Source organism: Orbicella franksi, chromosome 4 (assembly GCF_964199315.1).
Source record: "Orbicella franksi chromosome 4, jaOrbFran1.1, whole genome shotgun sequence".
Lineage (NCBI taxonomy): Eukaryota > Metazoa > Cnidaria > Anthozoa > Scleractinia > Merulinidae > Orbicella > Orbicella franksi.
This window is the reverse complement of record NC_138148.1, coordinates 14,324,926-14,338,837: the sequence shown is the minus strand read 5'-3', so window position 1 is coordinate 14,338,837 and position 13,912 is coordinate 14,324,926. Positions and strand designations below refer to the sequence as shown.

Below are 13,912 nucleotides of genomic sequence, written 5' to 3'. Positions count from 1 at the left end.
TATAAATTTGGTTAAAAAATTTCTCCGCATATCTCGCATAAGAAAAATTGCTGTGACCAGAATTGTGGCGAGAGTCTTTGTATATTTACCTTCTTTCATTTCCCAGATTCTGGACTTTATCTATTGACCGGTTTGATTTTTATTTTGATCTATTTTGAATTGCGTGACACTGAAAACCAGCAATTGGTTTTGCCTTAAAGAGAATAGTACCACCAGGAGAGGAAGGGGTTACTTGAAACAAATATATAGCTTTGCGATGTTCAGTCCTAACTGACGTAGATGGAACATGTTTTACACATGTACCTTTCCCATCTCACCCCCACCACTTCCTTGCCTCTAGACCAATTAATTAATTAATTGAAATTAATTAAACAAACGTTAAAGTTTATACCTTAGCGCCATAGGGCCATAGCGCATAGTGCCATAGCGCCTTGGTGCCTTAGCAGCAGGCAGCCCCCAAAACCATCCCAATAGTGCACTTTGCACTAAAAATGGCTTTGCGGGCCCGAACATTCTCCGGGGTTTTCGAGAAACGGGCCCCTGGTCACGTTGTTAGTTCGTGACCTCCCGGGGTGACTCTAATATAAAAAGGACAGAGGTTCTCCTCCTACCTTTTGGGGGTTAAAAATGTGGCTTTGGTACTTCTTTAGGTGTTCAGCCTCAAAAGGTTCACAGCAGGGTTCACAGAGGGGTGTGAAACATTTCAAGCCACGCCCATAAAAGAGGATCTTGATACCTTTCAGCGGTTCTTTTCAAAATTTACGACGAGCACCCCAGTCCTGTTTGTATGGGAGTCAGCCCTGGGCGTAATGTATCCGTGGATGGTGAAGATGCAAGCGAAAATATGAAAGATCATATATTTTAACTGCGAACAAAGATATGAAGACATGATTGATCATCGTAGTATGCAATGATGAATCATGTCTTCAAGCTTCTTAATATATTTCTCCGCAGTTCAAACATAGGATCTTTCATATATTGACTTGAGTTGAATTTATGTTGACGCTTTTTTTGTTTCGTTAAAAACCGGAATCCACAAGTACCATTTCCGGGCAATTGTTCTGTAAATCGCTGAACCACAACACCATAACCTACAGGATTGTGATGGATATTCATCAGTGTGAAACCACACAGCCTTTCGTACGTAGATATCTTTAAGGACAGATATCTTTAAGATATCTTTAAGCTTTTAAAGACAGTGCTATTTGCCCTTTCGTTGTCAGCTGAACTTACTGGTATCGTACAAGGAGTACGTAACATAGTAGACGGTTTGTGTTTGGGAATCGTCGTAGCTTCATCTAATGAGAAAGGCTTTATTTTCCTGTTTTACTTATTTTGTAATTTTATTTAGATTTTAGGGGGTTCGACCCAACCCCTCAAGATTCGCTCCAGCATTTAGAGCGATGCAAGAAGGAAATGGCGTGTTTATGTCTAGCCACATTATTCAGTCTTCTGTTTTATTAGAATATACTTTTCCCACTGCAACAGTGTTACAGACAGTTAGCTTGTAACTCAGTGTCGAGCGCAGAAATTTCATGTGTTAAGTCTCATTGTTATTTAAAACCAGAATGCAAAGCATCTCAGTTACGCTTTGACAAACTAACCGTGCGAAGAACCAATCACTTACGACAATATTGCTATCGATACGATTGACGTTGTATCAATGCTGATCTTTCATGCTTGCTTAGGCGATATGATTTCCTATTTGTATTCCAAATTCATCAATCGACAATGTTCGGCGATTACGCAAAGGAAAAGTACTCAAGTTCTGCTTAGTATGAAGGTGAAGTGGTACAGTGTTCTTGTGTTGCTTGTTGGAGTCATTTTAAGTTTTGTTGACCCGATCACCGACATCCTCACACTGGTGGAATTCTACCGCGCGGATCACAAGACATGGTTTGGTGTGGGACTAACGTTTGTTATCTTGCCATGCTTGTTTTTCCCGGTACTGTACTGTATGATTGTATATGACAGTTTTGAACACCACGCTTCCGTTAGGATATGTGTGCAAACGTTGCTTTGTAGTTTCCATCCGTTTTCAGCCGCTTTGAGGAGGCTAGAAGGGTTTGTTTTCTACTTGAAGCGATTGATGCGTGGCGATGAAATCGACTCGCACAGAAGGACGGAGGCTGAGGATGACATACAGAGTAACATCTCTTATTACGTGTTCTTTGAGTCAGTTCTCGAATCAGCCCCTCAGTTTGTAATTCAGCTTTACGCCATGAATGTTCAAGAGGAGCCGGTGACACTTGTTCAAATCATTTCTTTACCTGTCTCTTTCCTAAGCCTGGCTTGGGCTTTTACAACCGTTGATGTGGATTTGGATAAAATACACGGAAATGGCAATAGCCGGAAAGTAAAATACAAATTAGCTCTCTTTGTAACACAAGTATTGCTGTTGAGCGGTCGACTTTTTGCCATCTGTTACTTTACGGTCGGCTATAAGTGGTGGGTGATGGGTGTTTTGTTCCTTCATATTTTTGTGTTAGCGATAACAGACACCGTTGGGTTTTACCGAAGGGCCAAATGTGATACCGAAAACCTATTTCTTATCATTTTCATTTCTTGCCTTAACTGGCTAAGAGATGACGTTTCAGGAATAATTCAGAAATTATCAGGAGATGGAGACAGCAAGAAAGAACTGCGAAGAATGCAGCTGTTTTCTAATGTACTGTTTGGTTTAGAAAACCTGGTCATGATTCTGTTGCACTATTTCAGTCAACACTCCAGCAACTGGTACTCGCTACCAGTCACAGTCTGCGTGTGCGTGCTCAGTGTTATTGGTGCCGTCGTAAGAGTTATACTTTTCCATTTCTTATATAAAGACTTAGACGACGAAATTGTAATTGATTCACAGTTGAACAACAGCAAAAATTCGCCGACTAGTGAGTGCAGGCAGTGGATTTCAACAGTGTGACTAACATAGATTGAAAGTTTATGGAGATCTTAGCAAGACTTCTTGCGCGGTCTCCACTTCCATTAATGCAAGTGGAAAAAGGAAAAAAAGGGGTATATGTGCTCTATGAAGGATGAAGAACATTTTTTGTTTTTTGCCCTGCTTGGTCTAATTGCTTGGATTTAGTCACGAGCAGCGATAGTGTACTTTACCATGGCAGTGAATTTCAACAGTGTGACTAACATAGATTGAAAGTTTATGGATATTTCAGCTAAACCTCTTGCGGTCTCCACTTGCATTAATGAAGCTGGAAAAAGGGGAGGACAGTTTTTGCTTTTTGCCCTGCTTGTTCTGATTGTTTAGATATAGTCACGAGTAGCGATAGTGTATTTTACAATGGTAGCATCGTTGATGATTAGGAGTTGAGGGATCAAGGGCGATGGCGACTCACCTAATAAAAATCCCAGATCTCTCAACTGCCGTTCAGGTCATAAAATAGGTAAATACAGAACGCGTGAATTTATGATTGCTCTTAACGTAAGAGAAAAGGCACGAGGCGCGAGATGCTAAAAATGGTCGACAATCGTGGAGTCGAGCGAATGGGTGACTTTAGAGATCAGTTTACTGATTTCTCTTAGATTTCCACGACTCCTGAATTTTCGACCTGAACGTTCGCCTGTATCAACCTACAGGTTTCCATATGCTAGTGTATTTACCCCATCATCCAACACATATCCTTTATTTCGTAACAGCTTAGCGACAATTTATTTATTTCATAGGTTCTCACGTTATGTGATTTGCTTCTTATGCGGTTTATTTTAAATAAGTGTTCTTCCTGTTTCAACATAGGAAGTCGTGTAATATAATGTTTTGGGACTTTCCCTTTGATAAGATTCAATGCATCGCTATTGTTTACAAGTCATATAATATTAACATGTAATGGTTTCATTTTTTCCCTGTATCAATTGTCTAAGAGACACAGGAAGTCGAGTGATGCGTCTGATGTTTTTGTTTTAATTCCATACCAACGATAGTCTTACACGTAAGACCGAAATTCACAAAACGTATGATGGAATCAAAGCAGACTTGCAGAAGAGTAATCAGGAGCATTGTATTGAAAGTGTGAATAAGTTATACAAATACGCTTACTTAACACTCGGGATCTCATTGCTATTTTGTAAATTATAATTAACCAAGACTTGTCTCAAGTTTTCCTAAGTTGTTTCTTTGTCAATTGCCACTGCGATTTTTTTGTAGGAAATTTTAAATTACAAAGAAAGTCTGTGGAAAGGACAACGATGTTTGGGGATACATTTCATGGCATTTTTCTAAAAACATAGTGTATTGTAGATGAAAATTGTAATGAGTTACATGAGGTAAAAGAAAGCAGATATTGTAGTCGCCTGCGAATATTAAATGATGAAAGGACAATTCTTTGTGCATCTGGTGGTCAAATATCGTCTTATTTATATGTTAGTGAGAGGATGCATTTCTACGAAGACATGGAGAATGCGCTACATTCGATAATATCACGCAAGATAGAGGTAGTATAACGAGTCGACTGAGTGTTGAATTGAGAATGAGTTGAGTTTGAGCTACGTTTGAGTTATGTTGAGTTACGATTGAGTTAAGTTTGAGTTACCGTTTTCTTTATTTTTCTCTTCCTAAAAAGTGTTATATTTAAGATCCAAATCCCTTTTTCGAAAAGAATAAGCATCATGAGTAGTAAAGTGACCCTACAGACATATGAGAGAAATGCATTTTTCTCATTGCATGTTTTTATGGCATTGCACATTTTATTAAAAGCGGGGAAAATCTGATGGATTTATATGTAGCTACACCTACTCAGTGGAAACCACAGATCTCAACGTATTATTTATCGAGAATCAGTGCTCTAATCGTCCAGAATAGTAGCTCAGGGCTTTTACAGTAGTAAGTCGTTCCACATTGGACAAACACGTTCCAAAGGCTTGGTGTTTTGTAGTACATCTCTTTGTGTCTGAGCTAGAAATTAAAAACAACAGCAGCAGCAACTGACCGACAATTCGCTGTTCTTCCCCGGTTGTGAGATTGCAAAGGGCGAATAGTTGTTGTCATTATCACTTGAAGAGTTACCATAGCACCCCAACGAATGCTGATCTGATCATGCGATTGCGTGAAACACGAAATGGTAATTTCACAGGTGGTCACAGGTGGCCCAAGCTGTAAATGCTGAGCATACATATATATGCAGAAGTACTCAGGTCACACAACAGTCGAAATATAAGGATTTGCATGGCAAAAAAAGATTTTTTCTTAAGCCTAAAAATAGGAGGGAGTATGAATAAAGATAAACCTACCTCGCTTCAGGGGCGTGTTTCCTTGTTTTCCGTGAGGTTTCCGGGCCAATTTATTGCCATTTGGGTGGATTTTTACCTTCACTGCCTTGTCCTGCGCGGATTGGTTGTTATGTTATGTTGTTATGTTGAAGCGCTTCACACTTGTTTTAACGGAAACATAACACCATAACGAAATAGTCATAAAAACATAAGGAGAAGATCTGTTTTGTCGTTATGTTGCTATATTCATGCTGTTAGGCTTGGTTCACACGAGCGATAGAACGACATTAACGTCATAACAATATGTGACAACATCATCGCTTATGTCGGTAATATGAACCAGACCATGATGAAAATATCGGGTTTTTTTCCTTATTTCGTCGTGTTCATGCTGTTATGTTGCTATCATTTACACAATAACTGAGGGAATTTGTGACAACCCTATAAGGTTCCTCCCCTCCAATAAAAAAATAAATAAAAAATAATAAAAGAACAATAAGAAAATAAAAAAATGTCCTTCCCCAGCCCACAACAAATATAAAAAACAAACAAACAAAAAATAAATGTAATCATATTTAGCAAAGTATAGGAAAGTTAGCTTGTTGACAGGTTTTTTTTATTTTTTTTCTATTTTTTTCATTTTTTGTTAGAGGTGTGTACCTATCGCTTTGGTATGGCTCATCGGGCCCTGCTTTTAATTTAGGCAATCAATTCGTGTTTATGTGCAACAGAAGTTTACACGTATAATTAGAGAATGCTTTCAATACCGACTTAGTCTTGGAATCGGAAAACTAACTATTATTAATTGGTAAATGCAATAACACTGTTCACTGAAAGTCGAACGCAGACTAGATCGAATGGAAGACTACTTCATGTTATAGCAACGCAAAAGCTTTAAACTTGAAAAGTTGATTTTTAATATTTTCAGAACCGGAGCTTTAATAATGACCAAGTGAGATCACGCACAACACAGGAAGTGATCTGTCTATCTCCAGCTACATCATTCAGTCCTGGATTTTAAGACTAACCTTTGACCACTGTCATGAAATAGTGTTAGCTAATCGTATCTGTCAAACACGAACATTCTCGTTTGAAACCAGAATGTAAAGCAGCTTACGCTCCGACAAAAGGACAGTGCTAAGAACCAATCATTTACGATAACATTGCCATGGGTACGATTGACAGTGTAGAGACAGACGGATGTCAACGCTGACCTTTCCTGCACGCCTTGGGAAAGATTATTTTTCGACTTTTTCCAATGGCAACAATTGCTTCTCAAATTCATCCATAGACAATGTTCGGCGAATACGCAAAGGAAAGTTACCAAAGTTCTGCTTAGTATGCAGGTGAAGTGGTACAGTGTTCTTGTGTTGCTTGTCGGAGTCATCTTGAGTTTTGCTGACCCGATCACCGATATCCTCACACTGGTGGAATTCTACCGTGCGGATCACAAGACATGGTTTGGCGTGGGACTCGCGTTTGTTATCTTGCCATGCTTGTTTTTCCCAGTACTGTACTGTATAATTGGAGATGACGAATCTGCACACTACACTCGCGCTAGGAAATGTGTGCAAACGTTGCTTTGTGGTTGCCATCCGTTTTCAGCCGCTTTGAGGAGGCTAGAAGGGTTTGTTTTCTACTTGAAGGAATTGATGCGTGGCGATGGAATCGACTCGCACAGAAGGACGGTGGCTGAGGATAACATACAGAATAACATCTTTTTTTACGTGTTCTTTGAGTCAGTTCTCGAAGCAGCCCCTCAGTTTGTAATTCAGCTTTACGCCGTGAGTGTTCAAGAGGAGCCGGTGACGGTTGTTCAAATCATTTCTTTACCTGTCTCTTTCCTAAGCCTGGCTTGGGCTTTTACATCTCTTGATTTGGATGTGGAAAAAAAGGAAGGAAATGGCAATGCCTGGAAAGTAGAATACAAATTAGCTTTCTTTGTAACACAAGTATTACTGTTGAGCAGTCGACTTTTTGCCATCTGTTACTTTACGGTCGGCTATAAGTGGTGGGTGTTGGTTGTTTTGTTCCTTCATATTTTTGTGTTAGCGATAGCAGACACCGTTTGGATTTGCCAAAGGGGCAAATACAATTTCACCGTACCATTTTTGTTAATTTTCTTTTTTTGACTTGACGGGCTAAGAGATGACATTTCAGGACTGATCCAGAAATTTATAAACGACCGAGACAGCAAGAAAGAACTGCGAAGAATGCAACTGTTGTCTAATGTACTGTTTGTTTTAGAAAACCTGGTCATGATTCTGTTGTACTATTTCAGTCAACACTCCAACAACTGGTACTCGTTACCAGTCACAGTCTGTGTGTGCGTGCTCAGTGTTCTTGCTGCAGTCACAAGAGTTAAACTTTTCCGTTTCTTACGTAAAGACTTAGACCACGAAATTGTCATTGATTTACAGCTGGACAACAGCAACAATTCGCCGACTGAAGAGTGCAGGCAGTGTATTTCAACAGCCTGAGTGTGACTAACATAGATTGAAAGTTTCTGGATATTTTAGCTAGATTTCTTGCGGTCTCCACTTGCATTAATGGAGCTGGAAAAAGAGGAACAATCTGCTCTATGAATGACAGGTTTTGTTTTTTGCCCTGCTTCTTCTAATTTCTTAGATTTAGTCACAAGTAGCGATAGTCGCATTGTTGATGATTAGGAGTTGAGGGATCAAGGGCGATGGCGACTCACCTAATAAAAATCCCAGATCTCTCAACTGCTATTTAGGTCATAAAATAGGTAAATACAGAACGCGTGAATTTATGATTGATCTTAAGGCAAGAAAAAACGCACGAGGCGCGACAATCGTGGACAATGGTCGACAATCGTGGAGTCGAGCGACTTGGCGACTTTAGAGATCAGTTTACTGATTTCTCTTAGATCTCCACTTCTCCTGATCGAATTCGACCTGAACGTTCGCCTATATCAACCTGCGGGTTTCCATATACTAGTGTATTTACCCCATCATCCAACAAATATCCTTTATTTCGATTCGTTATTTATTTCATAAGCTCGCACTTTAGGTGATTTGCTTCTTATGATGTTTATCTTAATAAGTGTCCTTCCTGTTTCACTTTTCTAAGAAACACAGGACATCGAGTGATGTAATGATTCGGGACTTTTCAATGCATTGCTATTATTGTTTACAAGTTATATAATTATCATGTAACGATTTAGTTATTTTTCATGCATTTTCTAAGAAACACAGGAAGTCGAGCGATGTGTCTGATTTTTTTGTTTTGTTTCGATACCAACGATAGTCTTACGCCGACTGAAATTCGCATAACTCATGATGAAATCGAAGCAGACTTGCCGAGGAGTAATCCGGAGCAGTGTATTGAAAGTGTGAATAAGTTATACAAATAAGCTTACTTAACACTCGCGATCTCATCGCTATTTTTTAAAATCATAATTTAGGTAGACTTGTCTCAAGTTTTCCCAAGTTGTTTTTTGTCAATTGCCACTACGATTCTTTTTAAAGAACGTTTGTGGAAAGGATAACAATTTTTATATATTTCACAGTATTGTTCTTAAAATATAGTGTGGTATAGATGATAATTGTAATGAGTTACGTGAAGATTTCGAATCTTTAAATTTTAGGAGCGTATTTTGCTACGAGCGACTCACTACAAATATAATAGAAAATAGATGTTGTAGTCGCATGCGAATAATAAAGGATGAAGGCACAATTGTTTGTACATCTTGTGGCCAAAAATCGTCTTAGTTATATGTCAGTAAAAGAATAAATTTCTACGAAGACAAGTATCCAATTCGGAGACTGAGTTAGACTGAGTTAGAGGTTGAGGTGAGTATAAGTTGAGGTTTAGATACGATTGAGTTAAGTTTGAGTTGAAAGGGGGAAAATATGATGGATTTACATGTAACTACCTACTCAGTGAAGACCACAAATCACAAAACATTATTTATCGTCAATCATTACTCTAATCGTCCAGAATATTAGCCCAGGGCTTTTAAAAGTAATAAGTCGTTCCACATCCGACAAACACTTTCCTAAGGCCAGGTGTTATGTAACACATCTCTTGGTACTTGTCACAGTCTGCGTGTGCGTGCTCAGTGTTCTTGGTGTAGTCACAAGAGTTATACTTTTCCATTTCTTATATAAAGACTTAGACGAAGAAATTGTAATTGATTCACAGTTGAGCAACAGCAACAATTTGCCAACTGACGAGTGCAATTTTTAGATTTCAACAATGCAACTAATATAGACTGACAGTTGCAGGCTCTTCTTACGGTCTCCACTAATATTAACTTTAATGGAGCCGGGAAAAAGGCAGCACTTTCTCTAAGAATGATAATTTTTACCTTTCGCCCTGCGAAATTAGCAAGTGCAAATCTGCAGTTTTATAGAGATAATGTGAAACAGTTTTAAAAATCACCACTGCCACTAACATCCTACGGAATTAGGGTTAAATTTGCAAGTCTTTCACTAAGGCAACCCCAGGCTAAGTCTCCATTGACATCTCCAGGAAACAAACCTCCTTTTAAACAATTATTGCAATAAGTTCTAGAATAGATCTAATATTTGCATGGAGTCAATCACTGAGCTACATAGATTTTCGGAATAAATATTATTCTTGAAGCCCAGTTTATTTTTTGCTGATTTTCATGAAGAACATATATTTTGAATAATAGTGTACACTTTTACAACAAAAGGACATTTTATTGTAATTGTTACACAAATTCACGATAAACAAGTAACGCCAGGAGCGTGGGTAGAAGCTATAAACGCTTTTATTTGGTGGCAAATAAAATTTATTTTCGATGATTAAAGTGCTAGCAAAGTAGTCACACGAGTCACATAATTCAAGAATTACGTTGTCCACGGCTATCTTTAGTACGGTGGTTATTTCCTTACCAATGACGTAATCCTTGCGGGTTCTGACACATTCTTTGCTTGGCTTGCAAATATTTAAGATGATTTCCGCAGAACATGATCAAAAGAAACCCCAGGGCATGATAATATTTTGAATACAGTTAAGAAGAACTTATCGAGACTTAAGCTCTTAAGCTGACCCCGCGAGAGAAAACTGAACTTGAGGTTATCCATATTCCAATTAAAACAGACGTTATGCGTTAGTTAAAACCACAATACTACCGAAACAGGTAGAGTGTTTTTTCGGAGACGCGCGAAACAGTTGCCGCTAGCGACAAACGAGAACGTTTTGGGTCACGTGGCCTGAAGCCGTCAAATGAAAAGTCAAACGCACGTAAGCACATTCCTTCGCGCGGTCTGTGACTCAGTTCTTCCAGCCTGAGTTTTTCCCACGCGCTTCTTCTCATGATCAGTCGTCGATCTTTCGTTCTGATTGTTACTTAGCAGTGCAACTTAATACAGATAAAAGTTTTTTATAACATTTCTTTTCCCGAAGATCGATGTGAAGTGATAACGACGGACGAAAATGAGGTGACGACTTGCGATGATCTTATACAAATCGTACGGGATAAATTAGAGTGTGTAGGAACGTGAAGGAATGTGATCACATGCGCTTACCTATCTGGCGTCAGTTTTAGACCACGTGGGCTTAATTCAAATACGCTTCTTGACAACGGCAACTGTTTCGCGCGTCTCTGAAAAAACAGTCTACCTGTTTCGGTAGTAACACACGCTTTAAGCATTCTTACGAGGTTTGCCATTAACTTTCTCGAGAATGCTTGAGAATCTAAATTGTGGGGTCACTTAGCAAAATAAACTAAAGTGAGTTGTTTTAAATAGTATTCCAAAAGTTACTACGCTATGAGTAAATTTTTAGTACATAAGTTTTGCACTTATTGCTCGAACTCTGAGCGGAATCCGTCTTAATTTTCTTTCCGATCTTTGAACTCGCTTCAATAAAACAGCACGACATTTCACTTCTCTTGTCTAAAAATACGAAAAATACTCGGAAAATTACAGTTAGATCAATGACTGTTGCTCCTGGCGAAATAAGAATTCAAAACAAGCACGATCTGATCTCATTCAACACGCTGCTCAAGAGAAAGTTGCAACGTAGACCCATTCCATGAATGACGTAATTGCTTTTTATGTATTCAATACTCGCTTAGAATCAAGCGCTTCAATAACACAAAAAGGCAATGTATTTTGTACTAAATAAAGAGTAGAATATTCATACAATTTTCAGTACATTAACGTTTTAACAGCTTTTGGCGAATAAACATCATAAGTTGCGTGATTTGAAGTCCCGTTGACGATTTGGCCGAGTGGAAGTTTGGGTCTGGTCACCGACAAAACTAAAAAAAAAAGTAAAAAAAAAAAAATAATAATAATTGAACCCCGTGCCATTAACGCAAGATATTAAAATGCCGCTGAAGACACTAAGAAAAGAGACGTCCAAACATTTATATCAAGTTAAAGTTTCTGGACGTTCCGCTAGATTCTTTTCCTGTCTGTTTGATTCTGACCTTGTAAACAAGAGTCACTGATTCGTCAGTTTTAATTGCAACCACTCGTGCGTCAAAAACAAAAGTGTCAGGTTGCCATTTGAAACTAAAGGCCTGTCCAAATGGGAAATGTTTGGCGACCAAACATCATCAAACATTGTTTGGTGACCAAACATTTTACCGTTTGGCCACCTTGTTTGGGGCTGTTTGATCGTGTTTGGTCGTTTTCGAAAAAATTTGAAGGCCATCAAACATTCGATGAAACAACTTAAAACATTTCTTTCGTTCTCGTGTTTGATGGGGGATGTTTTGTTCTTTTAGACAAGCGTATCAAACATGTTTGGCGCGCGCATGCGTCCCACGCTTGCTCAGCTGCCTGTATCCTTAGTTTTATCTGTGTTTGATCAAACATGTTTTAACCGTTTGGCCACTCAATTCAACATCAGCATGTTTGGTCACATGTTTGGACAGGCCTTAACAAATAAAAATGTCTTGTTACATTTACCTACAAAGATAAATTTCAAAACTCAGCAATGTCGTCATTCATAATTAGCCGTCCGTAATTTCTTTGGTTTTGACAGAGAAAACCACTTCAAATCGATTCCAAGAAACGTTTCAACGAGAAGACAGTATTACTCCGTGAACAGCGTTACTTAATTGAAACTTGCATTTACAAACTGAAAAATTTTGCGTAAACACAAATGGTTTGGATTCAATTTCAATTGTTTTTGTTTGTTTTTTGTTTATTTGTTGTGCTTCTTTCCTGACTCTCACATTTTTAATTATTATAATTACGGTCACCAAACTAGTTTAGCTTTTTAGTTATTTTGGGTGTCCCACTACTGTATGTACTGTACTGTTTATTTATTTATTCATTTATAATTATAATCTTGTAAATTCTTTTAGTTGTTTACAGTAGTAGAAAAATGAACTGTTGTTGTTGTCGTGAGCTGCACGTCATGCAAATGACACTGAGGGGAGCCTGGCGAATACCATCACACCCTCACCATCCCAATTGCCGCTTTTCATGGACGTCAACAGTTTCCAAAATAAGAAATTACCAATCCTTCTGAAGTTTTAGTTTCATAAGACGTAAGGCCCTCTAATAACTTGACGTTTTGCAGCGTTTAAGCTCGACAGTGTTCCTCATTTTGAAATAGGGCACGTTTGAATTTCCAAGTTTATGCGTTGTGTGACATTAAAATGGCGGCCCGATAAGGTTCTCGAGTAGTCAAAAAGATGAGTTATTGCTCACGTTTTTGCTAACTAAATAGTTGCTGCTCTATAAAAAGTGTTAATTTCAATGTTTCGAAGCTCTAGAGTAATAACTTTTCGTTTCAATGGCAAAACTCGATGACAGATGTTTCTGTTACTTTACGGCCGTCATGTTTGTGTCCCTCCGAGGGGCACAAACATGGCGACTCCATACAAAGCTCTATAAATTTGAGTGAAACACTTCTCCTAATAACGGGAGAATGCAAGACCGCACAGACCTAAATCTTGGCGAGGTTGTTTATATATCAATCATCTTTCATATCCCAGCTTCTTGACTTAATTTATTGAATGGTTATGATTTTTGTTTTTGATGGCGTGACACTCCAAACCAGCCACAGTGCATTTTGCACTAAAAACAATCGTTCCTGTCCTAGGATTCACCAAGTTACCGAGCGGCTTATTTCATTTGAAATTTCCCGGGGTAAAAGCCTTGATAACATGTTAGTGTATGCCAAAGACTACGATTCTTCGGCCGATTATCGAATTCTCAACTCTTTTGAAACCCATCCACAAGTCCTGGGTTCAACCATAGTAAACGAAGCATCGGAAATGTCAGAAGAATACCTGTTTCTGTTTGTAGAAAAACAAAGATGGCCGTTCTAAAATCGGAATGAAATCTTCGCACATATGACTCTCCTTAACAAGCGGCAATTTGATTGGTTGTTTATAGTAGCTCCAATCTGATTGGTGTGACATACATACATCGCTCACTCATCCATTGACCCATTGACCCGCTCATAACATACCCCAGACGCACCGACTAAGGTGTATTTTTTTACAAAAAAATAACTCAATGACGAAGGCATTATAGTTTGCACATCTTGCGGTCAAATGTTGCCTTATTTGTATGTCAGCGAAAGAAGAAATTATAGCGGAGCTTCGGCGGCCCGAAGGGCCGCCAAGCGGAGCCCCATACTCATGCAGGAAAGAAAAGGAAATCCATGAGTTGATTTTCTCATGGTTATCATGGCTAGCGGTATTGCTCGTGGGCGCGTACGAACGACGACGACGACA

The 13,912-nt window shown here is 38.8% G+C and overlaps 2 protein-coding genes across 2 annotated transcripts; both read left to right on the top strand.

Moving 5' to 3' along the window:
* The first annotated feature begins 1,677 nt into the window (after window positions 1-1,677).
* Window positions 1,678-2,917, top strand: LOC145485535 (uncharacterized). The gene has a single exon (XM_081464195.1). The coding sequence runs from the start codon at window positions 1,694-1,696 to the stop codon at window positions 2,915-2,917; it is 1,224 nt and encodes a 407-aa protein (XP_081320321.1). The 5' UTR covers window positions 1,678-1,693.
* A 3,267-nt stretch (window positions 2,918-6,184) lies between these two features.
* On the top strand, window positions 6,185-7,430 carry LOC145483541 (XK-related protein 6-like). The gene has a single exon (XM_081462072.1). The coding sequence runs from the start codon at window positions 6,555-6,557 to the stop codon at window positions 7,344-7,346; it is 792 nt and encodes a 263-aa protein (XP_081318198.1). The 5' UTR covers window positions 6,185-6,554; the 3' UTR covers window positions 7,347-7,430.
* Window positions 7,431-13,912: the final 6,482 nt, after the last annotated feature.

Coding starts and splice junctions, on each gene's coding strand:
- LOC145483541 (XM_081462072.1), top strand. CDS start 6,555: ATGCAGGTGAAGTGGTACAGTGTTCTTGTGTTGCTTGTCGGAGTCATC.
- LOC145485535 (XM_081464195.1), top strand. CDS start 1,694: ATGATTTCCTATTTGTATTCCAAATTCATCAATCGACAATGTTCGGCG.